General features: G+C 42.8%; 2 protein-coding genes and 1 pseudogene across 8 annotated transcripts in view; all 3 read left to right on the top strand.

Annotated features, from left to right (window-relative positions):
* RGS12 (regulator of G protein signaling 12) overlaps window positions 1-10,607 on the top strand; it is a 193,962-nt gene extending 183,355 nt beyond the window's left edge. For 4 of the 6 annotated variants that reach the window (XM_061583860.1, XM_061583862.1, XM_061583859.1 and 1 more), the window contains one exon: window positions 9,853-10,605. In XM_061583860.1, the coding sequence (XP_061439844.1) occupies window positions 9,853-10,214 (362 nt within the window). In that variant the 3' untranslated portion in view covers window positions 10,215-10,605. Of the gene's footprint in view, window positions 1-9,852 lie in introns of all 6 variants that reach the window. The other 2 variants (XM_061583866.1, XM_061583865.1) reach the window with 1 other exon arrangement.
* LOC133363979 (ralBP1-associated Eps domain-containing protein 2-like) lies at window positions 4,561-5,509 on the top strand (annotated as a pseudogene).
* Window positions 10,608-24,109: 13,502 nt separating the features above from the next.
* HGFAC (HGF activator) overlaps window positions 24,110-25,249 on the top strand; it is a 58,694-nt gene continuing 57,554 nt past the window's right edge. For both annotated transcript variants that reach the window (XM_061584594.1, XM_061584593.1), the window contains exon 1: window positions 24,110-24,294. In XM_061584594.1, the coding sequence (XP_061440578.1) occupies window positions 24,226-24,294 (69 nt within the window). In that variant the 5' untranslated portion in view covers window positions 24,110-24,225. The remainder of the gene's footprint in view (window positions 24,295-25,249) is intronic.

Genomic DNA, 25,249 nt, shown 5'->3' with positions numbered 1-25,249 from the left:
TGTAACAGAAAAGAAGGGTACGGATATTTAAGCTAAGCTAAGCTAACGTGGTTCCCTCTCTGAATCTATAACGTGTCCAAGACATCTGGCAATATTTCTTGAGCTAGATTTAATTAGTGATGCAAACAGTTTGGTTAACATAATTTTATGCATTTGTTCTTGAAGTAGGAGAAAGTATGGGGTGGCCCATCCTCTTTGAACAGGAATAGTTTAGTATGGGGCTGCCCCAGAACAATAAATTACAGATCGAGATGCTGCAATGGTATCCGTCTGCATCTACTTGTACAGGACAGATACTTACCTGACATCCAGATCTGTGTTTGTTCAGACACAACCTCAGAGTCGATGCTATCTTGAGTTGGAATAAAATAAAGAGAAAACTATTGAAAGGCACATCCTACTAATTTTCTTCCTCCTGAACTTTTATTAATGTATCTTCATCTTTTTTCTGTCTCCACTGGACTGGTACTGCCAAGTCGGGTTGGAAGCAGCTGTCAGTTTTAGTTCCCTCCATTTCTCATTGTTCCTGTATGACATTCAGTTCACGTTTCTGCAACAATTTGTGGGTTTTTTTAGAAAAAAGATCCTCATGAAAATTTGTCTGCATTTTAGTGCATTTTAGTTTTCCTAATAACCACATATGCAGTTTTGACTAATGTACACATTTTGGCCAGCAATTTCTTCCAATATAATGCATTTTTGTATGTTATTTTCACTAATATGTTCATTTGTATGCACACTTTGCTCTAATATATGCATTTTTGTAAACATTTGGTTGGAGGACTACATCGCAAAATTCAGATACATGTGAACAGTTCTCATACTGTTTCGGAAAGTACAAATTTGATAGATTTAGCTTTAAAAGTTGAAATGAATCAAATTTCTCCTCCATCCCTACTGCCAAGTAACATACAAACTTTTGTGCCCTTCTTCCTTCCCAAGGATACTCCCTCAAACAAAGTGAACTAGGAAGAGAGACACAGAGAGAGATTACAAGATTTAGCCCCAATCCACTGGGGATTTTTACCAGTATTATTGCTTCCTGCTTCCTCACAATGCACGTGATGTTGTTACCACTACTTCTGGCCCTTTATTTCAGGATTTCTCCGGCTAGTGTTATGCTTTGGGATGGGCATTACGTTTCCCTACTGATCTTCATATCATGTCCACCAGCTGCATAGTCTTACTCTTGGTATTGGTGGGAGTGGTTCAGTCCTGCAGAACCAGTTTGGCACCCTTTTCCACACCTTCCTCTCCACCTCATCTTTGACCTTACAATGGATCTGTGGGAAGTTCTATCCTCCGTTTTATTCCCATCAACTGGGTCATATTAATGGTGGTTATATTAATTATTATTTTTCAGTACTACTACTCAATCTGCACCTGTGCATTGGCACAGCTTCAAACATGTTTTCAATAAATAATAAATTGAACAGTCACAGGATGCAAGCTAAACTGCTTGTTCTGCCAGGGATGACACAGGAAAGGTGGAGTAAGGTATAAAAATGCGAGGAGAAGAGCAGCAAGAGGGGACAACTGACAATGTAACACACAACAGGAGGTGGAGGATCAGCAATGTCAGGATTTATTTGTTTATATTAAATTTCTATCCCCGCCCCCTTTCCTCCATGAAGGAGCCCAGGTGGCAAACAACAAAATAGTAAAATAACACAATGGGGGAAAATTAAAAAATATATTTAAAACATTTTAAGACAATTAAGAACATTTACAAACAATTGAAAATATTGCCACATAACATTTAAAAACAGACATATAACCTCACAGTTAATAATTTCAAGGTTGCTGGAAATTGTTGTTTGTTTATATACCGCTTGAATGTAAAGACCTCTAAGCAATTTACAAAAAATAATTTCATTCATCAAATGCTTGGATAAACAGGAGTGTTTTAAAATGCCTCCTGGATGTTAATAATGAGGGAGACAGTTGCAGCTCACCAAGGAGGGCATTCCACAAATGGGAACCACCACTGAGGAGCCCCTGTCATGAATCAGTACCAACCAATCAGCATCCAATCATGAGGGCCAAGAGTATTGATATTGGGGGAGGCACTCTCATAAGTACTTAGATACCAAGACATTTAGGTCACACCAGCACCTCACCAGCAGCAAATGTAAAGTTATCAGGACTGGTGACACAGGAGCCGATTGTGTTGCCCCATTCACCAACCTAGCAGCCACATTCTGCACTAGCTGCAGCCTCCACACCATCTTCAACGGCAGCCTCATGTAGAGCGCATTGCAGTAGCCCAGCTGGGAAGTCATCAATGCAAGGACAACTGAGGCCAGTCTATCCCAGTCCAGGAATGGCCATAGCTGGCAAACCAGTCTGAGCCTAAGAACTCTTAACTACGTATGTCAGTTGGCACTCCAGTGACAGGTTGGAATCCAAGAGTACTATCAGAATATGAACCTACTCCTTTAGGGGGAGTGCAATCCCCTCAGGGACCATTGCTGCTGGTGCCAGATGCAGACTGAGTGCTGCTCACTGACTGAGGGCAAATTGTAACACTGTATAAAGTAAAGGCAGCTCCTCTAGTTATTATAGAATTGGCATGCAACCCAGATTCAGTAGAGGCTGCCATAATTGTATTCTTGAAACTCAACAGGTGAAAGAAAAAGAGAGGGCCGCAGTACCTGTGCATACCTATCTGTGCAAGTACATACATGTTCATGCATAGACTTTGGTTAAAAAAACACACCACCTTTCAAACATGTAGATTCTCTTATTTTTTATTGTGCTTCCCAGAAATGCATAGCATGGACGTGTTATAAGCAAGGGACTTTCAGCATGGTATTCCACACAATGAGTGTCCCAAGAGCAGCACCTGCATTTGTGAAAAAAGTCAGTACAGCACTGCCTCACGAATGCAACGGGGTACAAAATGTATCTGGCTTTAAACCTCACAGACTTAAATCTCACTTAACTTTGTGATAATTCTAAAAGCTAGAGGTATATTTAGGGTTCAACTAGGCCAATATTAAGTTATTAGAATTTGTTGGTGGATCCTGCATGTTCCAAACCACGCTGAGGCTGTAGTATGGCTCTCTGCAGAAACCTCAAATACATCAAGTGGCTCAATGACATCACTGACCTACATTGCCATCAATGTGCCAGAGCCCTCACATAAATAGTAGAATGGCCATAGGCCATGCTAGACCTCACCCTAAAAGCATGGTGGTCTCCAAAATTCCACATATCAGTGACTTCTTGCTGATTTAAATCATCCTGTGAAATGTGGCACAGGAAAACATGTTGAGGCCTAAAATGGCCTCAGGATCTCACTGCGACAGAGGCCTGAGCCATGTCTTACACTCACACAGATTGGTAATCTCATCAGCAGAAACAGGAGGTCTCCATATAAGCGCAGTAAGGCCCAGCAGCTGTGCTGGTATTAGAGACTGAAATAGCTATCTAAGAATTCAAAGAATTTCAGGAATGTTGACATATTGTGGTTATAAATTTGGGTCTGCTGAAATGTTCAGAACTGGGTTATACTATCCTCTCTGGCTGAAATTCGGGTTATTCTCTCTTGTCTTATTAACACTTTCTGTTCATCATAATTAACAAGCATCATATTGTTTTCCAGATACTCAATCTGATCTTCATAGATGTGCATGAATACACATGGAAGTTTCGTTCCTAGTTTTTCCCCCCCCCATAGAGATTAATTATAGCAGGCTTTGCAGTTTTGCCAAAAATTATCAGGCATAATGCAGTCCACTCTGAGTGCTATGTCCAAAAAATCCCATCATCTCAACAGAGCCTGCTCTCACCCATCCCATTTGTGGGCAGGCAAGCTAGGATGAGTGGCAGATTGTGTGTGCCTCCAGTATTGTCACACAATCTGCCAGTCAAGCCCAGTATTGACCCCAATATACAATTACTTGTCCTCCAGGGTCCTAGCCTCCCTTCATGCTACATAGGAGGGAGGGGTGGGAAAGCAGGCCACAAAAGAGCCCATCTAGGAATGTTCCATTTGTGAGAGTTGTACCTGCTGTGGACTGGATTGTGCCCTTACTAAATTGGCTTTTGTGCTGATTTAGGCTGAAGATTATTCATTTGCTAATATTAAGTATTTGTGAAGAACTAGCATTATTATCACTGTCACAAATACATGCAAACAATTTGAGTATTTTGTGTTATTTAATTTCTTACCTGCCCTTTACCATAAGGTCCCAGAGCCTATTTCATGATAATCAGTTATCCAAAACGTAAAAATATACAATTATAAAAACAAATAAAACAGTAACCGCCATAAAATGTGTAAAAACAAAAACAATTCAATATATAAAACAGTAGAAACATTTAAAATTATTCTCTATATAAAAACAGTTTAAATGATTCCAGTGCAGATTAACTGATTATCATGAAATATGATTGTTAAGCATTTAATCATATTTCATGATAATCAATTATCCAAAATAACAAAAAAAAGAAACGTTATGCAAAACAAAATGCACGAGACAGAGGCTGAGAGGAGATACAACATATATGTATTTGAGTTTCGGTTGTGCTCACCTTCCTGTTCTCCCTCCTGGAATGGAGCCTGGAGTAGCTGCTGGGCCAGGAGCAGCGGCAGGAAGCGCAGCGCTCTTCCTGGCTGGGTATGAACAGCAGTGTTACTCTGAGCCCCAGACGGGAACCAGACCTGCCCCCGCCGCTGAGGGGGAGCAAAGTGACAGAGTTGTTCAGGGCGTTGCAGCTTCCTGCGGAGACGTTTCATCTGAGACAGAATTGTTGGTTATTTTGGTCATGCTCAGTTTTATGCTGCTCTGAAGCTAATTGCTGCCGCACAATCTGGTCTCCCAGTACGAATTGAACACATTCAGAATAAATTGCCCTTGCCTCGATTTATGGCACTGAAAACTGATAGTGACATAAGGTCCAGCAGAAGTACATGGAACCAAATTTCAGGTTCCATATGCAATACTTGAAAAAAATTGCTTCAGAAGATTGGATGAAGGAGAAAAACAGCAAGAAGCAAAGTCTCCCCCCATGTCTCCCATTGGTTCATTCCCTGCTTCTCCATCAACCTACCAGAGGGTTCCCTTGAGATACGGGTATGGTGGACTTGAACAGCAGCAGCATGGAAGTTCCTATGAAGGTAGACATACAACCCTCCAGCAAGATGGATCAACTTCAGGGAATTATGGATCCAGTTCAGTTCCATCACATTTGTCTCTCACTTGGTCTCTTTCAGTAAAGAGAGGACCACAGGACAGCAGTAGTAATTACCCAGATGACTCCTGGAGAATAACTGAGGAGCAACAAGAATATCAACCAGTTCAAGTCCCTACACCCTGAACTCTTTAATTTCAGGTTCTGTGGCTAAGAACTTCTTCACAAAATCTAAGCTGCCTATCCCTCAGCTTTTGCACATATGGGAACTTAGTGATGTAGACTGTAATGAGCATTGACGTTATTAGAGTTTTGTGCTGCCTTTCACCTTGTTGTTGCTTGGCAATGGTATTTGAGTTTCTATTTATAGAAATAAAATAACTGAGGCTGCAATCCTGTACACACTTACCTGGGAGTAAGTCCCATTAAACTAAATGTAGTTTACTTCCAAGTAGACATTTAAAGGGTTGCACTCTAAGTCTAACCAGGAAGTAAGACTCCTTCTTTGTTAAAAACAAAACAAAAATAACATTATTATATCAAAAGGGAATTAGCACATTCACTAGATGCTGAGCAAAATTTTGTTTGAAGAGTTAAAAATCAATTACTTTAAAAACATGCTTGAGAACACACTGAAAATAAACTAGGATGCCATGAAGTTGGTCAGAGAAAAGGGGGTTGCCCGAAGGGGAGATGAAGATAGTGAGTAAGACTGCTGAAGCTGCTCTACAGGACAAAAAAATGAGGGAGAATTTAGACATTGGGGAGAAGCATTTCAGAATTCAGATGGGATCATAACAATTTTTAAATTTTTATATGCAATTTATATCTATATGTCATGCCATTTTTACTCTGCAGTTTGCAGCACCAGGGAAGGTAGCACTGCAAACTACAGCATGACATAGCTGGGCTGGGCTCAAGGCTGGGGGGTGAGGTGGGAGTAGGGCAAGTGGGTGGTGCCGAGGTGGAGGTGGGAAAGTAGATGGGGAAAGAAGGCGAGTGAGCATCAGGAGCCCAGCTGGGCTGGGAAGAAAGGGCAAGGGAGGCAAGTGGTGTGCTGTGATCCAGCTGGCTGGGCTCAAGACCCAGAGCAGGGGAACAAAGGTCAAAGGAGTTGAGGGGTGGGCCGCACCCTGTGCAACCCACAAAGCTACTTCATGGAAGAGTCACTCCCATAAGGCCTCATTTTTCTCCAGTGCATGTGCTGAGGGGTGAGGGGGAGGAAGGAAGAAGACCAGGTGGAGCGCAAGGACAGGGGGAGGTGTGTTGGTGACATGGGGCAAGGGGAGGGGAGGTCCCTTGGTGATGTGGGTCAAGGAAAGGATGAGGTGCCTTGGCAACCTGGGCAAGGAGAGGTGGAGGGGCTGGCACACAAAGCAAGCAGGGATGGAGCCCCATGTAATATAAATACAACGTTAAAGCCAATCTCAACAATAAAACGAATGCGCAGTTCTGCAAGACTTGCCAAGCAGATATGCTGCTATAGGTGCTCTGTCACAGAGCTATAGCCTTTCCCCCATAGCAACGGAAGCAGCTGCGATCCTGACTTATGGCTAACTGTAACCAGAGGGAGTGTTTGGCAAGCTGAAATGGGAAATATCCAAGAACTCGCTTGCCAAATGGAATAACTATTCTGGTTTGCCACGAATGCGCAGTTCTGCAAGACTTGCCAAGCAGACATGGTGTTGTAAAGTGGGGGACACCGTAACCGTAGGTGTTGTTTGTGTGCGATGAGAAGCTGGGTGGCTGTGGCGTGTTTTTCTCCTTTGTAGCCGTGCAGCCTCGTAAGCCGCTTCCCGCTCTTGGGGCATCCCCCATCCCCAGATGAGTGGCTGGACAGCTTCCCCCCTTTCTGCTCATCAGCTGTGAAGCGGGTTTGTGTGAGGTATTTTGGCGGGAGGTTTGAATCCCCTGAGTGGATTCCTTGTGCTGCCCGATTCCCGCTCATCAGCTGTGAAGCAGGCGTGCTCACGGCTTTTAGGGGGGAGGTGCGAATCCCCTGCCTGAGCGGGTTCTTTGTGCTGCCCACCGCCCTTTCATCAGCCAACTATGATTTTGCCCCAGGCCCCACAGGCTATGGGAGGGCTCGCAGCCCCCTCCAAATTCGGTTTGGGCCATGACCACCAGCTTACGCAAATAGGAGCCCCTATGTTTGTTGCGGCCATGCGGTTCCTTGCGGCTTTTCTTCCATATAATCGGAAGCAGCTCATCCTCCTTCACCTCCCTTTCTTGCTCCGCCAGCATGAACAGAAGGGAAACATCCCTCACCTGCACAGGGCACAAATTTAAAGCTGTAAGTGGAGGTGAATTAACTCCGCTAACTCCATTGCGCCCACAGGAAATTCAAACTTTCGCGCTTCCGCGTTCAAGCATGCATGCCCAGAACTGATAGCGGTGGAAGGGGAGAGAGGAGCAGACATCATATTTTCCCAACGAATTGGATGTGTCGGGGGCATGGATAGGAAAAAAGCGAGAAGATGCCGCATCTTCGGGCTGCGTGTGTGGCCGGTAAAAAAGCGTGTTTTTAATATCAGCAAAAAGCAGGAAAGGAGCGGGAAAAGGGGCAAGTGAGGACTCTCAGCTGACAGAGCGGGTATGGAAAACCTGGATTATCCCGCTCCATTTGGATGAGCCCAAAGTCATAATAGTAACAAGTACCATCAAGAGAAACCAGATAAATCTACTCCTTAAAACCTGCAAATACCTTGCAGAATCAAAGGGATTCCCTGGCCTTCTAAAAACCTAAGGGGAGCCTGATGTGCTTAGGAGGGAGTTTTACAGAATAAATAGGAGCAGCTCCTGTAAGTGGCAGGAGCTCCAGTTGGTGACCTGAGGAACAGGGGTGTATTTTGCAGCAAAAAAAGGAATACACTCCCTAAAGAAAAAGAATCCACTCCTTAAGATAATGTGGACCTAAGATAATGATGTCATCAAGAGATACCAAACCAACACTGATAAAAGGCACTTCTGATGAAAAAACACCCTCCAAGAAGATTCAGAAACTACTGAAAGAATATCTGTCTGCCAGGAGGCTGCGGTTGATTTGAAATTCACCCTTTTTCAGTCACAAAATAATTCAAAGAGAGACTCCTTGAAACTGCTGAACTAGAATTAGCAGCAAAAAACAAATAATTTTTTTAAATGGTTAAAAGGTAATGTACCCCCCCCCAAAAAAAACCTAGCATTAAAACTGTATTAAAAGGAATTAAAGGCTTGGACAAATAAGATTTTGGTGCTAGAAAAACAAAAGATTCAGTGCTAGGCAAGCCTCTCTGCAGAGAAGATTCCACAGAGCAGCAGGACATTCCTTGCTAGTCATGCCTCGCACCTCTGAAGATGGAGATACACATATTACATTCAACAAGTGTACAATCTGTGTACCTGTGCATAAAATAGGTGAACACTTGTACATGTAATGTTCAATGAGTATACAGTCTCTGTGTACACAATAGTTACACTCTGTGTACACAATAGTTAAGCTGCACAAATCAACAAGTGGGGATTCTTTCCCACAAATGCATGCTTACTTTGTATTAAATCACACAGTGTTCAGTGGAATATACTCCCATGTAAACATGTACAGTATTGCAACCTAAGATTACTTACTGAAGAAATTATGGGCCCTTTCTACCTTACATTTACCCTGAAAGTGAGCTGCTAATACTGAGCAGCTTTCTTGACAAGGTGACTTGGCTCTTTAAGCCAGTTCATTATATTCACTCTCAGAAACCTTCAGTGATGCTTAATGACTGGAGTGGTGAAGCACAGTGTAATCCAGTTTATGGGCAGCCAGCAAGAGAGGGGGCCAATGGGGGAGGAGCCGGCAGGAAGCTCTGCAGCATCCACTTGCCGCTCAGGAGCCGCCGGCCTGGCTGAACGCAGTCTCCATTGGGAGCTATGTGTGGAAGCCAGATGGGAAGAGCCGGGTCCCACTAATAGGCCTACTTGGGAGTAAGCACTGCTGGTAGACCACCATTGTAATTATTTTACTCTGCCGGCCTTTTTGCCAGGGGAATTCTCACATGGATCAGGACCCAGGGGAAAGCTCCAAGGGGGACTTGGATCTCCTCCCCTACCATGCCCCCCACAAAATGCCCCATTTTCGGAGCTACCACTGGCTCTGCTAGCTCTCTGTCCACCAGGCTAGCCGTCCCCGGTGGACCCCCAGTAGTGCCAACAGGGTCCTGGCAGTGCTGCGGCTCAGCCGGGAAGGGGAGGCTTCCACTGGTGGAGCCTGGCAGAGCTGGGGCCAGCTCAGCCAGGGGTCCATGTCGCCTCATCCAACTCCCCCCAGCCCAGTGCAAAATTAAGTTGGATTGAACCCTTGGCTACTCAAAATCTTATATTGCAATTTTCGTTTTTATAGGTCTATTTGGATTATACCATTTACATATTATGCTATACTATTGTGATGATCTTATTTGGAAGTCTGTAAATAATTCATAGAGTCACTAATTTTATATGTAATTCATACTTTTTCTGCCAAGGCTGAGGGGCAAAGCAATGTATAAATATATAATTAAATTCACCAAGGTAGTTCTAAAGAAACAGCTTAGAAATACTGAACTAATACTACTAAATTTGTACCACAAAACAGGATAGCAGAATATCCAAGCTGGTTAAACCTGAAAGATTGTAGAACTGGACTTGTGTAAAGTAAAGCATAATAAATGTTACACCCTCCCTTTCTTTTCCCTTTCCTGTTTGTTCTAGGTGTGAGCCACAGAAAGAAAAAAGATGTGCAAGCAGCTGGAGGAAACCTGTTTGAACAAAGTTCTAAAAAAACTAGTCACAAATTTAACTCTGGTGAAGTTAGGGGGGAAACATTCAGAAATGAACTCCCTATAAATCGTGTAATAGATGTGGATGGAGTTGCACCAGAAGACAGCCTGGAATGGTCTTGTAGTGAATCAGAAGGGAACCTCAGTTTTGAAGGCTGTATCTCAGAGTTAAAATCTTGCAGAGGGAGGATGCGAACAGGTGTTTACAGGACATCAGATCTTCCATCTCTTATTGTTGTTAAGAGTGAGAACAATAAGGACAATAAGATTCAATTTAAAGCAACATTTGTATGACATTGTTATATCCATGGTTCCAGAAGCTTCTTCCTCCCAGGTCATTAATAAGCATTAGTGCATTTGTCAGATTCATTGCATCAAGATGCTAAGAGACTTCAACTTATGCTCCTTATTGCCTTTGGACCATAAGCACAATTTGCACAGTTCACTTTTACTGAGAGACAGGGAAACCGATTGACAGCACTTGGGAAAATCCCATGGAAAAATCAAACTTGCTTCAACGTTTACCCAAATTTATTGGCCAATATCACATTTGTATGGCTAATGAACCAAATACTAATGCACTATGTAAAACCTTTTTAGTCACAGCAGCAGAACAATTTCAGGTCTCCTTAATAACCTCAGCAGAAGTTTATCAAGCAGCTTCAGGGGTTTTAGTAAAGTTTTTGTAGTATGAGCTAGGCATAAATGGATTGGTCTATTTCCGGTTCATGTCAATTTCACATGTTCATTCACAAGTCTGTACTTTCCTATTTCTGCCTTAATGTGCAAAATACCAAAATTCGTATATGTATGTTTGTGTGTGTATGTTTTAAATACATATTTCTGAATGTATTTCTCACAAAACATGCATTTTAAAATATATTTTATCTTAATGTAAGCGCAGAGTGGCGCAGAGTGGTAAGCGGCGGTAACGCAGCCAAAGCTCTGCTCACGGCCGGAGTTCGATTCCAACGGAAGGAGGAAGTCGAATCTCCGGTAAAAGGGGTCGAGGTCCACTCAGCCTTCCATGCATCCATGGTCGGTAAAATGAGTACCCGGCATATGCTGGGGGGTAAAGAAAGGCCGCGGAAGGAACTGGCAATCCCACCCCATCTATACAGTCTGCCTAGTAAACGTCGCAAGACGTCACCCTAAGAGTCGGAAACGACTCACACTACAAGTACAGGGACACCTTTACCTTTTAAGCATTTATAAATGTACTTTATCCTAAAGTATACATTTTAAATGGATTTTAGTACATTTATGGGCTGACAGCTGCATTGCAAAATTCCGAGTGCAAATTCTGAAGGTTATTCTCATCTGCACATTAGTCTAGGTAGTGCATATCAGGTCAGTTCACAATGTAATTCACAAAAATCAAATTTCTCAAACACCCCTCATCTGAACCTGTCTGGGTATTCCCTTTCAGAGACAAACCATTAAATTAAATATAAATGTAAACATTTTTAAGGCCAAACTAGATGTGCAGTTAAATATGTTGTTTAAATTTTGGAGTATGTGAGTGAGTGAGTGAGTGAGTGAGAGAGAGAGAGAGAGAGAGAGAGAGAGAGAGAGAGAGAGAGAGAGAGAGTGTGTGTGTGTGTGTGTGTGTGTAAGAGAGAGAGAGAGATAACGATCACCATTGCAGGAGGCATGTATTCACCTTGCCAGTGGTATAAATGAAGAGGGGTTCTCCCCCTTCCAAATACCAGCTTCAGAGAAGGAATTTTCCTGAGTTCCACAGCAGGGAAAGAAATGGTTCAATTCCTCCTCCTTGTTTGCTGTCATCCTGATAATAACTATCCCCATTCCTGGTGATTCTCTTTGGTTTTTTAAAAAAAACTACATGTTAAGTGCAAGATCACATTTAACCATGTCTCATCTCTCCTGGGTTGAAGATCTTATTCCATGCTGGAGAATATTTATGTATGGTAGATGAAAGGTACTTATGCTCAGCTGCTGCATTCAAGTAGCTCCCTGAATATAATATGTCAAAATATTTATTCCAACCCTGGTTCCATATACATGTATTTCCTTTATTACACATTGCAGCTGGCAAAGGAGACCATTTTAATAAGATCTAGACAGCCCAAAGCTGGGATGGGAACATGTGGCCCTTCCAATGTTATTGAGCTACAATAATCACTGACGATTGGCTGATGGGAGTCCAGCAACATCTGTAGGGCCAAAGACCCAGGTCTAAAGGATTTAGAGCTTTGAAATCATTCTGTGCTGTCTGAGGACATAGAAGGCCTACTACCTGCATCTCTGGCTCTAGTATGGAGAAATACTTATCTCCTTATTTACAACCTATCAGTAGAAGAGAAGGCCTTAGGTGGTAGCTCCCAAAGTGGACACCTGGCCCATCAGGAGCACTGTTATTCTGGTTACAATTACACATGTAGGACAGTTAATGACGACATAATGGTTGAATACAGAAGCTGAGGGGTCAGACAGTAATACAGATTATGGAGATGTGTTCTTCTAGTTGAGTGATGTACATTCAAGGTAGTGGATGCTAGGAGCCTCTATTGGGGAGTAATTATCACTGAGGGAGCCATGTTATTTTCTTAGTCTTGATAGATGTATTTGTATCCTGAGAAGCATACTGAAATAGTTGGATGTTTCAGTGTACAACCTGAATGGCTGAAAGTGTTACAGGAAACTGTCAGAACACATCCAGTGCTGGTAATGGGAATTCAGCTGCATGGGACTGTATAGCCAGTACTGAACTAGCCACATCAGTGTATTCTCTACATTGGAGAAAGTTTTAGTTTGATCAGCTTTTGGCCCTCTAAGCAGCTGTGATGAGCCAATAGGATGAAGCTTCTCAGTTCTAGTTCTTCAGTAGAGGCAGATGCTGGATATAATTTGTGAATTAGTCACATTTGCAAAGTATATTCCCAAACAAAAGACATACAGACCAACCATCCTGTATCATTACATCTAGTCTCTAATCTGTCACCACACATACATGGAAGAAAACAAAAGGAACTATTTTGGTGTGTGTGTGTTTTTCATCTGAATCAGTTACTAATCTATTGAATTGCAAATACTTATCTCCTGGAACTGATCTTAAATTCTTATTATGAATTTAAATAATAAAATCTGTAATTTGTAAACAATGTAATTTTAATATCTGACTGCTCTTTACTGTTCAAAAATTATACTAATATTTTTACAATGAACTGTTATTACAATTTAAGTAATTCAAATATTTTAAAATACCAATTTTGTTTTGTTTTAGGTAAGAAATTATATGTGCAATTGGAGCTTTAGCCTTAATCCAGTTGCATGTGAAAAACAGGAATTCAATTCAGCTTAATTAAGAACAAAATGTCTTTTATAATAATGCTAAAAAATAATGCTAACCTGTAAAATCGTAATACTCATATAATCTGCTGGTGTGATATTAAAACAATATTAAACATTGTCTTAATATGTTCTTTATTTATTACTTACATGTATTAGTCATCTATTAACCTAGTGTTGTAGACAATTCGCAACAGAAATAAAATAATACAATAAAATATCAAATCAGATAAAATAACATTATCATAGTATATATAAAGAGAATCTATAATCATGTAGGAGTAAAAATAAAATGCTCAAATGATGTCAAAGCAGAGACTAAAATAACAATATCTGCTTTAAGATTAAATCTTATAAAATGTTAAAAAGTCTAGGTAAACAGAAAGACCACCTTCCACCAGCCACCAGGCAGGCCTTTCTAGGGAGAGTGTTCCACAGCTGTGGGGACCACTACTGAAAAGTCCCTCTCTCTCATTGCCACCCTCCATAGTTTACATGGGGAAAGACTCACAGAAGGGACTCATTTGATCTTGGAGCATGGCTACGGCTGTACAAACATGCCTCACCCATTTTTATATTCATTCACAAGTTTATCTGGAATTTTCCATTGTGCTGCAATTGGTTTATTTTACACAAGTCTGTTTATTGTTTCATTGGCTGCTGATGTGGAAATACAGTATTTTAACATAGCACACAACAGACACACATATCTCAGATGTTTACAGATCAGTTACCTTCCCTGCATGTTCCTTTTCAAAGTTACTGAATTTCCAGAGGGGTAGCCCTATTTGTCTTTTGCAGCAAAAGGGGGGGGCTTGTGAAACTTTAAATACAAAGTTGATGAAGTGGCAAGTGGCCCATCACAAAGCAAATCTATCCACATCTATGCAGATTTAAGTCCCATTGAATTAACTGGGGCTTATTCCCAGGGAAGTATGTTTAGGATTGCAGCCACTCTTGCAACCTGGATTTTACAGTTCAATATAATTTTGTAATCCGATTTCATTTCCCTCAGGCATCAGAAAGGGACAGTTATAAGTTAAGAAAGCTTCATGGGAAGGGGGGGAAGGGAAGGAATTTTAAATTTAATCTTACTTTTAAAGTGAAGATGTAGAGTAGTCAAAAATAGGCAGACAAACCCAGATGGTTCTCCTCACTTTGATGAAGATGCTGGGGGTTGAATTCAACTAAGTCATATTCAGAGTAGACCCACTGAAATTGATGAACATAGTTTAGTCATGTATATTAACTTCAGTGGATCTGCTCTGAGTAGGACTAGCATTGAATACCACCAGCTTTAACTGAGGAGTACAGATAAAATCCATAGGTGACAAAAGAGATCACCTTTTTCCATGTAAAAAGAACAATAATGAGTTATGCAATCAATTAGTACTTAAATTCACAATAAGAAGCAGATTGAGGCAGAAATCCTAACCCATTTATCTAGGGGTAAGCCTCACTGAATTAAATGGGGTTTACTTCTGAGTAGACATGGTTAAGAGAGTCCATGCCACAATGGCAGTCTATTGGGTAGATAGAAGGAAATTCACTTGATAGTCTATTTTCAATGGATTCCTCCACCAATCTTAAGCATGGGTAAACATATTTGGAAAAATAATGCTTCGGTACTGGGGTCTCAAGCTATGCTATATTTACAAACAGAACAAAATGAAAATAACCTGCTTTCACAGAACAGGAGAAGCAAGTAAACTTTGCAAATCCTGTTTTTCCAAATGTGTCCTACACCACAACTCAGGACAGCAAGCAGATTCACTCTAAGGGGACTGCAACAACTGCAATGCTTCAGAAAACAGCCCAAGTCCAGTGACAATATGGTCTACTTTCCATGTCACATTAAGCCAAATGACAGTTTAGACTGCACTAATGTGTAGGCTCCCAGAGAAGAACTCACAGCTGCTTTGCTTCTCCCCAGTCTTTTTTACTCCCAAACCTGGGCTTGTGGTTAAGTCCTCTCCTTGGTAACCATGAGCTAACCAAGATCAAAGGCTGACTACAGGAAAAATTATTCACAGCTTCTTCCTTGACATTGGGCTCTCTTTCTGCAGGCTACCAAAGCATTTCTCTTGGGACTTCCTCTGAACTTGCCCTCCTGGTTCCATTCATCAAGATACGCTGAAGACAATGCTACATGTTGGAAGTGCAGAGACTTGTGGTGAAAGAAGTGAGAAAAGGTGAAACCAACAACTCTTGAGACATTGTAAACAGCTCCTTTGAAGAGCTGGTTGACAGTTATACTCCCCAGTATTGCGTACTTTGAAAAAACATTTGCATAGAATTAAAACCTGGCTTGGAAAGTCACTTTACTTTGATACCAGTAAATATCCAGCAGATTTTCTCAAGTGATGATGTGTATGTTGTCACATGACCATTTATTCTGCTATGGTGAGGATTTCTTTGTTTTGCAAGTCACCTTGCATTGGAGATTTTGTAAATACATTTGAGTAATCTCTAAGGCCATGTACCCAACAGGGATAAAACAAATAGGTTTATATTACAGAAGGCAGCTGGATATGTGTTGAACCAGACCAGGATCTCAAATGTAAGGTGACTGAAATAAAATAACTTCCCAATAGAAAAGGCAGGTATATGAAGCTATACCAAATCTTTCATGTGGATCAGGGCAGGAATATAGCCTATCTCTTGAATGTCTTTCAGACTTCTCCACTTACAAGTTGTCAAGTATGTGTTCAGCTGATAGCTCCTTAATAAGCTGGGAATTTCCCTACTCAGCAGTCACAGATTCCTTTTGCTTGATTCACCTTTTCATCTTGCCTCTTCGGTGAACCTCTTAGGTGAAGCAAAGTGCAATGGTTCTGTAGGAGTTAAAAAGTGCACTCTCCTGGGGTGGTAGAGAAGGTTGCAGCCTACTCAAATCTATAGTGAAAGCTTTATTGTTTTGCATTTAAAGCTATAATCTCTTGGAACATGTAGTGGGGGTATCTAATATGCTAATGAACCATGTGGGTGGAACAGCAGAAAATCTAGTACATCTAAAAATGTAGCATTGAATAAAGTGCAAATGAGTTTATTCTAAACTCCTTCAACTTGGTTGGCAGAATTTCAAAAGAAAGTGCACTTACAAGTTTTTTTTTAAAAAAACACCCCAAACCAAAAACTCCACAGAGCAATCTATCTGTGTATAGATAATTATCTCAGAAAACTCAGGATATGATCCACAATCTTGCTGCACTGTGCTGACACCACTGTTCTTCCAGTGCTTCTGCAAATAGCTGAGTCCTAGCAAACACAGCTGTAAGATGGAATGTGGAGAAAGATGTCCATCAAGTTTCAGCGTCTTCATACAGAATCTTCAGGAACTTGCTGAGGAACTTCAAATCTAGAATTGCCTCTAGTTTAGGGTTGCCAGGTTCAGGGCCTGAGACTGATCCTGTATCTTTAGAAGAAGAGAAAGTCAGCCAAGTGCAGTTGTTCTTGCAACTCTGTAATGGGAAAAACCACAAGGTGGGATTCTCAGCCTCAGAGGGAGCCTCATAGGGGTGGTAAACCCCTATGAATGCCGCTTACCATGAACACCCAATTCATAGGGTAGCCATTAAGTCAGGAGCAACTTGAAGGTAGTCCATGTCCATTTCCATATGGTGTGGCAGCTGGCCCATGAGGCCAAAGGGGGCCCTCCTCCCTCAGCCTCCCTGCCTGCCCCCTTACTTACAACCAATCAGGAGTCACCTCTGCCTGCCAGGGCTCTGGGTCCATCTACTGTTGATCTTCCTGCCTTCTCCCCTGACAAATCCAATGGGGGACAGCACTTTATTTCGATTGATATTATATCCCACCCTTCCTCCAAAAGGAGCCACCTTTAAACTGGGACACACACATGTCTTCCTTCTGTGCTGGCATGTGCCTCTGGTGCGGGGTGAGCTATCCAGGGAGATTTTGCAATGAAATGGAAGTGAATGAAGAAAACAGGAGAACTATTATGGGTTAGCTTTACAGTTGGGGGTGCAAAGCAGCTCTTGGTCACCCACCAGAAAGGGGCACAGGGCGGCACCTCAGCATGACAAGAGTCACTCACTCACTCTCTCTCTCACACACACAGTCAAACAAAAATCAATTTAATTCATACACACAGTGTTGTGCAAAAGGCTGAATGGGGTATACGGCGTGGGATTCGGGCTCCCTCCCTCCCCCCATAGCAGAAAGGCTTCATTTAGCTGCAAACAAATATGTCTAAATTGTTAGAGTAACCAAGTCACAGGCACTCTTACTCAGAGCTCCCCATACTCTCTCTTTATCTGCCCAAATTCTGGCTCTGGGTTTAAGGAGCTGTCCTGGTGCCCACTTTGTGGGCTTTGGAAGGGTGTGTGGTTTTTAGAAAGAAGAGAGTGGGTGGGTGGCAGTGAAGGATCACCTGCCCTTGCAACTTTCAAATGTGTCTTTTGGATCATAGGGAAATATCCTTCGTAAAACCAGTCTTTCAAAAAACCCTAGCCAGGACACCATCCAACCTCAGGCTCATGCATTCAGCTGGGCTTGCTATCAACCCCCCTTTTACCTAAAGTGCGACCCACTCTTTCTGGGCATTTCTTTCTTCCCATACTGGGAGGCTCCAGAAGGGGGGAGGGCGCTTGGCTCTCTCCAGCCTCTCTCTTACTCTCTCTTTCTCCAGCATCTCTCTCTTTTCTCTCTCTCTCCAGCATCTCTCTCTTTCTCCAGCATCTCTCTCTTTCTCCAGCATCTCTCTCTTTCTCTGTCTCTCTCCAGCATCTCTCTCTTTCTCCAGCATCTCTCTTTCTCTCTCTCTCCAGCATCTCTCTCTTTCTCCAGCATCTCTCTCTTTCTCTCTCTCTCCAGCATCTCTCTCTTTCTCTCTCCAGCCTCTCTCTCTTTCTCTCTCTCTCTCCAGCATCTCTCTCTTTCTCCAGCATCTCTCTTTCTCCAGCATCTCTCTCTTTCTCTCTCTCTCTCCAGCATCTCTCTTTCTCAAGCATCTCTCTCTTTCTCTCTCTCTCTCTAGCCTCTCTCTCTCTTTCTCTCTCTCTCTCCAGCCTGCCACCCACAGCAGCAGTGGACGCTGGACGGGGCCAGCTCCTTCTTAGCCCCAAGGACGCCCGGCCGCTTCACCCCTCCTGCTGTGGGCACCGGTGGGCGGCAGCGGCCGTGATGGGACCCTCCAGCCAGAGATGCTGCAGCCACCGCCGCCGCCGCCACTGCCGAGCTCCATCGCGGCCACTCCCGCCCAGCGGCGCCCACAGCAGGAGGGAGAATGACAGCGCCGCGCTCGCCCGACTGGCCTTTTAAGCAGCGCCTGCCTCGCCCGCCCGGGGCCAGCCCCTCGTTGCCGCTCCCGCCCGCCCGCCCCTGTCCAAGACAGGCTGCATCTCTGGGCGTGTGCAGAGTGTCCTGGCCTCGCCACCCAGGAAGACAGAGCCCGGCCCCGGCGGCACCAGCTCTCCCTGCCTCAATGACAAAGGGCGGGAAGGTGGCCAGCCACACCTGTCACGCATGCATGTCAATCACGCATGCGTGGCTGAGGGGGCCAATGAAAAGCTGGAGATCATCCAGTTTAAACAAAGTATTGCTGGAGGCCGGAGACGATAATTGGAAATCCCACCAATTGTAGTGAGATCTTCTGTAATATTTTGTGATCCTGGTTATCTCCATTTGCTCCATTTGGTCATGCTGAATTTTTAGCATCATGCCCTTTGCAATCTTAGATAAGGCTTTCATAGAATCATAGAGTTGGAAGGGGCCTTGTAGGCCATCGAGTCCAACCCCCTGCTCACAGCAGGAAATCCACAGCTAGAGCATCTCCCGCAGATAGCTGTCTAGCCTCTGCTTGAAGACATCCAGCGAAGGGGATCCCACCACCTCCCTAGGCAGTCGGTTCCATTGCCAAACCGCCCTTACTGTCAAGAAGTTCCTTCTAATGTCCAATCTGAATCTACGCTCTTGCAACTTAAAACCATTAGACCTAGTCCTACCCTCTGGGGCAGCAGAGAACAAATCTGTACCCTCCTCTATGTGACAGCCCTTCAGGTACTTAAAGAGTGCAATCATGTCACCCCTCAGCCTTCTCTTCACCAGACTGAACATGCCAAGTTCCTTCAACCTTTCCTCATAAGACTTGTTGTCTCTTCGACGCCAGGTCAAGACTTTCCTCTTCTCCCAGGCATTTTAGCATGTGTTCTATATTGTTTTAAATTTTTAAATTGTGTTTTAAATTGTTTTTAAAAGATGTATTTTAAATTGTATTTGTTTTTAGTTGTTGTAAACCGCCCAGAGAGCTTCGGCTATGGGGCGGTATACAAGTTTAATAAATAAATAAATAAATAAATAAATAAATAAAATAAATACCGGCTATCATCCTTGTCGCCCTCTTCTGAACCCGCTCTAACTTGTCTATATCTTTCTTAAAATGAGGTGCCCAGAACTGAACGCAGTATTCCAGATGAGGCCTTACTAATGCAGAATATAGTGGGACTATTACTTCCCTTGACCTGGAAACTATAGCTCTGTTTATGCAGCCCAAAACCGTGTTTGCCTTTTTTGCTGCAGCATCACACTGCTGGGTCATGTTCAACTTGCGATCCACTACAATTCCAAGGTCCTTCTCACACGCACTACTGCTAAGCCTGGTATTTCCCATCCTGTACCCGTGCGTTTTGTTTTTGTGGCCTAAATGCAGAATCTTGCATTTGTCTTTATTGAATTTCATTTTATTAATTTCAGCCCAATTTTCTAGTCTATCCAGGTCCCTTTGGATTTTATTCCTGTCTTCCATTGTGTTAGCTATCCCTCCCAGTTTTGTATCATCCTCAAACTTCATAAGGCTTCCCTCCACCCCATCATCTAAGTCATTGATAAAAATGTTGAAGAGTATCGGCCCCAGGACAGAACCCTGTGGCACTCCACTCGAAACCTCAATTTAGCTTGAATTGCTTCACTCTCCCACAGGGCCTGAGCCACTGATTTTACATTAAAAGTTGCATTCCTTGGCTTTGCAATGTAGCATTCTAGTTTACTCCTACTCACCACTGGACCAATAGTTTGTGACTGACAAGTGTGGCTGTTGGTCTCTGGAAATAGCTGTCTTTATTAGCCTTATCTCAGACCCACACCACACCCCTAATCTACAGGAAGAGGCATTTCCCCTCCTCCCGGGTTGGCAATAGAGGGTATAACAGTTCCTCTGGTGGAGCTGGTGGAGTGCCCTCCCTTACTGGGGTGGTCCCTTTCCTGCTTCTTTTTTTTTTCACATACTTTTCCCTTTGTATGAGGAGAACATGGAAGATAATTGTGATCTCGAGGAGATATGTGATATGTGGCAATGACTCCTCTCATGCCTATTTTCACCCTCAAGGCCAGACTGTACCCAGCCATGCTTCTATATGTAACCTTGCAATTGTACTCTTGTAGCCTTTGATGTTTGAGTTCTCTAATACTGTTTTCTCTAGTCAGCATTATCCTGAGAAAGCTAGTTCCCTGCCAAGAAGATATAGCCTGGGGCTTTATTTATTTATTTATTTATTTATTTATTTATTTATTTATTTATTTATTTATTTATTTTATTATTATTATTATTATTATTATTTATTCCATTTGTATCCTGCCCTTCCTCCCAGCAGGAGCTTTGGGGGCTATCTATCTCTTAAATATAAATCCACAGCAGGGTCCTGTGGTACACTACTTGCTAAGAAATTAAGTGCATTTCCTTTCAGTAGGGGACGATGTAGTACCTCCTTTAGCTGCTTGCCAAATGGTTTAGTAATCCTCCAACCTGGTATGACTACACAATTGTCAAAGCCAATTATGTCTAACTCAAATAGCAGGTATGATTGATGCACCACTTAGCTTTGCCAACATTGCTCAACAATACATAGAGCGAGATCACAGCATTGTCAGTAGGAACCTCAGATAGGGCAAGCTTCTAATGAGGAGGGAACACAGTGTAGACCAGCCTGAAATGGTGCTGTGTACTAGACAGCTTCAAAAGGGGTCCATCTGTTGTCACCTCCTAGAAAGGGTTTTCCCGAATGGGTTCCCCAATAGCTGAAGGGACATAAGCTTTGTGATTTACGTCTGAAAGCTTTTTTCCCTCTATTATTTATTTATTACATATATACCGCCCCATAGCCAAAGCTCTCTGGGTGGTTTACAGCAATTAAATTATTGAATTTTATTATTGTTTAGCTTTTACTTCACTGGTGTGTTTATCGTCTCCAAATTCACAAAAGAACCTCTGCCCTCTTGCAGAACACCCTCCACATTTTGTACATATCAGGTGTTGGAATGCCATCTGTTTTATCCTTAGGCACTCCAACCTTAAGGAGTTCTATGAACATTTGTCTTCATGTTACCCTGTTATTTTGCTTACCTGGTTTGTCATCCCGCTGAACTTCCCCCTCTCTACTAGGTCAGCCTTTGGATTTAAAATCTCTTTCTTTTTGGACATCGAGTAACGCCAGCAGAACTCTAATCTCTCCCATTGGTCTGCCTTGTGCAGGCCCCAGCAATGCTATTAAAGGACCCTGCATTTGCAGTGGGACTCCCCTCATCAGTTTGAGCCTTCATGCCTGCTGTGAAGGACTGAGCATCTGGGGCCTGACATCTCAGCAAATATATCCCCATCTGCTTAGCCATTCCTCTGAGCTGCTCTAGTTTGCACCAGTTTGGAAGGTGCTCCTAATCCATGGCAGTAGGATATCTAGCCTGTACTCCCATTATTAACCACTTAAAGAGAGACAAAGCCCCTCCATTTGCTTCTCTCAGAAATTTATTGTTTAGCTCATCCTTTGATAGGATAGCACATTTAAGCAGCTCCTGATCACTCACAAACACACCTGTGGTGCCCTGGTCCCACAGTCTCACTAGCTACTGGCTCAGCCCCTTGTTTGGGCACTGCTTGGCATTTTGAGCGAGCTCAACCAGCTCATGCTGGCTGTGGTCTCTGGCAACTTGGGTAGCCTGTGGCTGCTTGCTGGGTGACCCTTTTGATTTATTAACTATTAAGGGTCTTGCTTCTGCTGCCCATGCCTCATCATCCCCTAATTCTTCTCCCTCAGTCCATTCACCATAGCTGGAATCCCACATATCTCCATCCCAGGTTTCTGGATACCATTCTCAGAATGTAACAAGTGTCCCAACCTTATGGGGATCGGGCACACATCTCTGCCTTTATCCCTGGCCCACATGCTAGTGGCATGTACCATCCTGGTGTACCTCATAACTATATTCTAAGGAAACGCAGGGTGGAGGGATTCACCATTCGTTAACAAGTGGAGGGTAGATGACATACACTGACCCTATTCAGGAGACTTACGCTGTTCCCACCATCTTGTTAACCTCCTTCTCCTCCTTGCTGCAGGGAAGCATTCTGGTCTTCCCTCTTTGCCATAACCGTCTGAGAGCAAAACTATGACTGAAGTTAATAATGTAGTTTGCCCTTGAGTGTAACAATTTTCTTTCATGAATTGGCAGGTCAGCCTCCCCCCCCCTTCAGATTGGGACTCTGGTATGGGAATTAGAGGGCTTGAACCCTATACGCCTTACTGTGGTCCCAACCCTGACTGAGTCCCAACACCTACAATTTGCACTGAGGAATACGCTTCCATTGAGAGGCTGAAGGTTCTCCTACGCTGAAGGTATTCCTGCCTGGCCCACTGAGTGGTCTTTTGCAGATGGTGGCCATCCTAGGATATAGTCACTTCACCACCTGAACTCATCATTCTGAGTTTTAAAAAAATCTTCAGCCCCCACTATGAGGTGGGAAAGGGCTGAAGGGCCTTTCTACTACAAATTGCATAGGTCAGAAACCTTTAGAATGGTCTCTGATTTTATAAAATGGGGTCAATCTACACATTACAGAATGTGCTACATGCCCCTGAATCTCTGCTTTTTTCTTCTTAATTACAAACATGAGGGGGAGGCAATTGTTCTCAGGCCCACAGAGCACAAGGAGGGGAGGTTTGTGTGGCTGAGTTCCCACTGGTGCCTTTATTGGCTGTCTTTCCTCAGTGGATGAGAGCCATACAGGGGCATCAGTCTGAACAAAGACCAGAGATCCAAAACCAGCAGAATGGAAGATCACTTAAGCCCACTTCAGGCATTCAGATAGCATGCTAATCCACTGAGGGGTTGTGAATTGTATGTTTTTATGTTGTGCATCACCCAGAGTGGCTGGACAACCAGCCAGACGGGCGACTAATAAATGTAATAAATAAATAAATAAATTGTAGGGTCAAATGCCAGCTACACTCCACCCTCTGACCCCATTCCAGTTGCCTTCCAAATTCACAGATGGCAGTCAGGTGAAGCAGGGAGCTTGAGGACACTGCATTTTAGAAACCTGATGTTCTACACAGTATCAGGTAAGATTCAGAACTCCCAGGTCCGTGGAGAAATTCAGTTGAGGAGAATTTTATAAGCAACTGATTAATTACAACTGATAGGAAACCAACCATTAGAAAGTCCATTTTTTGCTTTCTGCCAAAGCAGTGGCATCAGTGAAGGCCAGACTCTTCTCAAATTTGGCACTGAACCCTATTCAAAAACCTGAGGATCTACATATAAATCCAGATTCCTCAGAAGTTTGTTCTTCCCTACTTGCAGCAGTATACCAGAACATGGTTATTTATTCTGCAGTACCACAAAGCAGGAAAAGGAATAGAAAATGGAAGCAAATATTAATCAGTCCAAACTGGAACTAACCCAAATTCTTAACAGTTCAGTTCCCTGCATGTGGCTTCATCCTCAGGCCTACCTTTTTTGTGTGTTTATCCCAAATTTCTCTGAAAGCACTGTTTACCTCAGTCCACAAATACATTAATTATTAACATTGGTGAATTGGTATTTACTTAAAAGTTAAACATACTCTAAAATGTAGTGAGTTACCATAAGCCTCAATGTTGATTTGATTTCCCACTTAGATTTTCAGACACTGAACACCCGCTGCTCAAGGAAAATTACAGGGAATTGCAAAAAAAAAAATTATTAAGAAACAAAAAAGGGAAATATGAAAGTCTACATTTGTTCCATGGTTTTTGTTCTCATTTTGGCTTTCAGCAGTGTTGCTAGTGGAATGGTAAGTGTGACTCTTTGTTTTCTTCGAACAATGTAAACCTAAGCATGTTTGTTCAGAAGTATGCCCCAACAAGATGTTTGCTACTGGGCCAAGTTCAAGGTTCTTGTTTTAGCGTACAAAACCCTATACAACTCGGGACCAGGATACCTGAAAGACCGTCTTACCCCTTATATACCCAGTCGATCACTGCGTTCTGCAGGTGAGGGCCTCCTGCAGATACCATCTTATCAGGAGGTTTGTTCTGCACAATACAGGAAACGGACCTTTAGTGTGGCGGCACCTACCCTGTGGAATTCCCTCCCGTCAAATATTAGGCAGGTGCCATCTCTGCTATCTTTTCAGTGCTTTTTGAAGACTTTCCTCTTTCAACAAGCCTTTTAGGTTGAGACCTATCCCAGTCTGTGTCTGTGTTAGAATTGCTTAATATGTTTTTTAATAATGTTTTTAACCCTTTTTTAAAGTTGTTTTTTTAATGTTTTTAATGCTGTTTTGTTTTAATGTATTTTAAGATCTGTTTTTATGATGTTTTAAAGTGTTTTAGCGCTTTGTTTGCTGCCCTGGGCTCCTGCTGGGAGGAAGGGCGGGATACAAGTTATATAATAAATAAATAAGGATACTACTTAGTAAATGTGCATAGCAGTAGAGCCTACAAGTGTTTGGGCACCAGACAGTGACATACATGGATTTTTTTTTAAAGTGTGAACCCTAAGCAGAGCTACTTCTGAAGGTAAAGGCCTGAGTGTAGACTCAAGGACTGTTTTTTTTCTATTCAAAGGGACCAGGGATCTTTTCGCTAGAGTAATAATTAAAACAATTGGGAGGGAAGCTTTGTAAAATTAAGCACTTAAGCAATTAAGATCAAGAAGTGGTAAAACAGAAAATGTATATCAGGTTATGGGGAAATGTCAACCAATGGGTCAACCTTCGCCTGCCAGGCCTCTCCATGTGGCCTGCC

The sequence above is a fragment of the Rhineura floridana genome, chromosome 9, assembly GCF_030035675.1.
Source record: "Rhineura floridana isolate rRhiFlo1 chromosome 9, rRhiFlo1.hap2, whole genome shotgun sequence".
Taxonomy (NCBI): domain Eukaryota; kingdom Metazoa; phylum Chordata; class Lepidosauria; order Squamata; family Rhineuridae; genus Rhineura; species Rhineura floridana.
Note: the sequence above shows the minus strand (reverse complement) of the source record. Positions and strands in the feature narration are given on the sequence as shown.